Below are 3,290 nucleotides of genomic sequence, written 5' to 3' on the forward strand. Positions count from 1 at the left end.
TCATCCCATTACACAGCTGATTTCCATAGATGTAAAAAATAAAAATGTGGAGCACCAAGTTTTCAAAGATAAACAAGACTTTAGTGTTACTTTCCTAAATAAATTATAAAAACTTGGAACTTATTAATTGATTATTGGCCAAAATATATTTCAACTATCAATTTATTAAGATTTTCTACAGAATATTCTCAAAGAAAATCATAAAAATATTGTTCTGATAAAGTTTTTATATTTCTATTTTTTTGTTTTGTTATGCACCAGGTTCTTAAAACTAAATCAATGTAGTCAACACAGAGTTTTGATTGAAATAAAATTTTATTGTATCACAGGCAAGCTTGTAATACATTCAATAAATCTTTGTTATAACAATATACATATCACAGTTTGCAGTCTTATCACATCAGCGTTAGCTCATGAACACAATAAAAACTTTTAACACATTTGAAAAATAAACGCTGATTGAAAAATAAAAACTCTCTAAAGCTAATATCCAAACTACAACACACTATTTACAGAACAAGGCACAATTGATGAATGTCAACAATAAACTTAATCATACATTACAGAAAGAGGCTAAAATAACTTCATTATACATTATAAAATGTTAAAATTGTATTATGTAGATTGTGAACTTTTTAAATGAAAACAATAAAAACAGGTCTAACCCAATTGAAACCCTACACAACAATGCTAAAACAGTTTGTTTAACATTGTAAATTAAATAACAGAACTGATAAGATACAAAGATTAACAAATAATACTTGAAATTCAACTGATCAATAACAATTATTAACATTAGGTCAAAAAGATATTAGTGATTAATAACAATTACTAACATTACACGTTTGATTGGAAACATTTCTTAGCAATAACAAAAAACTATAGACAATGGCTGAATATTAAAAATAGCTATTTTTAAAGATGCTAAACAATTAGAACAAAACAATTTGCAGATTTCAATTCTTGAAACGAATCAATTTTGTTATATTCTGTAAACAATCGTGAAAAGTGTGTTGAATTAAACATGATTTGCACTATAATTCCGATCATCTCAAAAAGTCAACAATGGTTAAAGATTTGAACAAATCGTTTTAAAAATAATATATATAAAAATACTTTAAATCTTTAAAGAGCAAAATCTATCCTAGCCTAATGAGATTCAACATGAAAGACGATGGGGGATGTTCAAAGTTTAGCAGAATCTCCAGGGATTACCAGGGTCTCCAGACGGGCTCGGAGACGCGGGTCTTGACGGACATGTCGACCACCTTGAGCAGACCGTCCAGGGAGCTCTCTGAGGAGGCGGGGGTTAAGGGCATGCTGTAGCTGGCGGAGGAATGGCTGCTGGAGGTGGAGGACGCGGGCGAGCTGGGTGCGGGGGAGGCAGAGTCCACCACTCGAACTGACAAGGGGGACAGACGGTCCATCTCGTTCAGGCGGTGACCGAGGTGAGTCATGAGCTTGGTACCGAGCCTGACGTCGACGCCGGGGGTGGAGGCGAGGCACCGCGACACTTCAGTGGCACAGTGGGTGAACCCTGCTCGGAATCTGTCGGCGTCGGTCACGGGGTTGGCGGCGAGTCGTTGCTGACGCCGCAGCTTGTGGAGGTGCTGGACAGTCAACTCCAGGATGTCGGCCTTCTCCAGCTTGCTGACGTTCTCGCCCTCGGCCTGGAGAGCGGTTACCATCAGCTCCTTCAGTTCGTCCAGGCATCGGTTGATACGTGCCCGTCGCTTGCGTTCCAGCATAGGCTTCATAACCTGGACAAGAAAAAAACAAATCATTGTAGCTAACCAAACAACGAAACATTCCATAGTCACATTTTGAAATTCTAAACAAACCCAAGTATCACAGAAAATAACGTAACTGACTAAAGGGGCCAAACAATTGGCTTGTGAAACGCAGTTAACGACAAGTGACGCGTCAGATAACGCACACAGTCGGCGCAGTATGCGGGTTATCGTTATCGCTCAGACTTCAGTTCCAATGTTATCACAGATTAATTAGGAGCACGTGGCATTTTTGACGTCAATACTTCGATTGCGTCCGGTTCTGTGAAGTGGGCAAGCAGCTAACTCTCATGTTATCGTTTTACTAAATATTTTTAGAAATTTTCAATAGTGAAACCTCTAAGTTGAAAGCAAAGCTCAAAAACATGTTTTTAATTTAAAAAAAGTAAGATTATAAAAACGTATCGTACAGACTGTCAGTTTAACGTTTGACAAAAGTTTGTAGTAGTTACAAAAATTTTTAAATATCAAGGAAAGGACTATTTTAAAATGCAACCACATTTTCATACATGGAATCTATTCCTCAGGTTTGTATTTAAAATGACAATATTTATTTTTAGTCTACATGTATTTATAGTTATGCAACGAAAAATGTAGACTAAAAAGCACACTATGAGGCAAAGGAAAATATATTTATTACACCGAAGCGCCCAAATTCTCATATATATAAATTTTAATGAAGTTAGAAATTTACGTTCATCTTCAAGAAGTATCGACCCCAAAATAAAAAATTACAATACTTGGAATATTTTATAATGTACAGCTAAATCATAATATTTAGTCAAAATTAATAAAGGCGAGTTCAGTTAGACTCCCCGTTATAAATTAAATTATCTCTGTTCTTTGAATTGATTAAAAGCAATGTTCGATTTTAAAAAGTAAAATATTATAAATTGTAGAATACACAGTGATAACACCTACCTTTCTGTATTGATAGGTTCTCGAGATGGGTTGCAGTTGGTCGATGTCAACAGAAGTGATCATGGTCTCGTGAAGCATATTCACCAAGTATCCACAAGGGGCACAACACTAACACTGATAACACAGCAGCACACACACGGCAGCACGGAGTGTAGAGCGATGTGAACAGCTCGGCGGACAGTGTTGGAATGGCGGGTGGAGGGGCCGACCCGCCTATATACCAGGGCCAGGTGTGTGGCGCGTGGGAACGGGCCTTCGCTACGTTTTCCCACAGCAGCTAGCAGCCAGCCGCCACCACCTGAGCGGACCAGCTGCGCACACTCCTTCCACGCGCCTAATGTCTTACTCACCGTCAGGCACACGCCCCCCTGGTCCCTCGGCCCCTAAGATTTCATAAAACTGGCATGACAGTACATTCGGTACAGCACGTGGTCACTGTGTGAGCTTGCGTTACTACGGGTTTGTCCGGTGTAATTCGCTTTGATGGTTGGCTCATGATGCTGGGCATTTTACTGATAAGTGATTTCCAACTCTGGTACTCAATGAACATCTAGAATATAATCAGTTGACTGCAGTAAT

At 38.4% G+C, this 3,290-nt stretch overlaps 1 protein-coding gene across 1 annotated transcript; it reads right to left on the minus strand.

Annotated features, from left to right (window-relative positions):
* Positions 1 to 296: 296 nt before the first annotated feature.
* On the minus strand, positions 297 to 3,008 carry LOC124362214 (enhancer of split mbeta protein-like). The gene is made up of 2 exons (XM_046816533.1): positions 2,712 to 3,008; positions 297 to 1,760 (listed from the first exon to the last, which is right to left on the minus strand). The coding sequence occupies exons 1-2, from the start codon at positions 2,787 to 2,789 to the stop codon at positions 1,212 to 1,214; spliced, it is 627 nt and encodes a 208-aa protein (XP_046672489.1). The 5' UTR covers positions 2,790 to 3,008; the 3' UTR covers positions 297 to 1,211.
* Positions 3,009 to 3,290: the final 282 nt, after the last annotated feature.

Source organism: Homalodisca vitripennis, chromosome 5 (assembly GCF_021130785.1).
Source record: "Homalodisca vitripennis isolate AUS2020 chromosome 5, UT_GWSS_2.1, whole genome shotgun sequence".
NCBI classification, from domain to species: Eukaryota; Metazoa; Arthropoda; class Insecta; order Hemiptera; family Cicadellidae; genus Homalodisca; species Homalodisca vitripennis.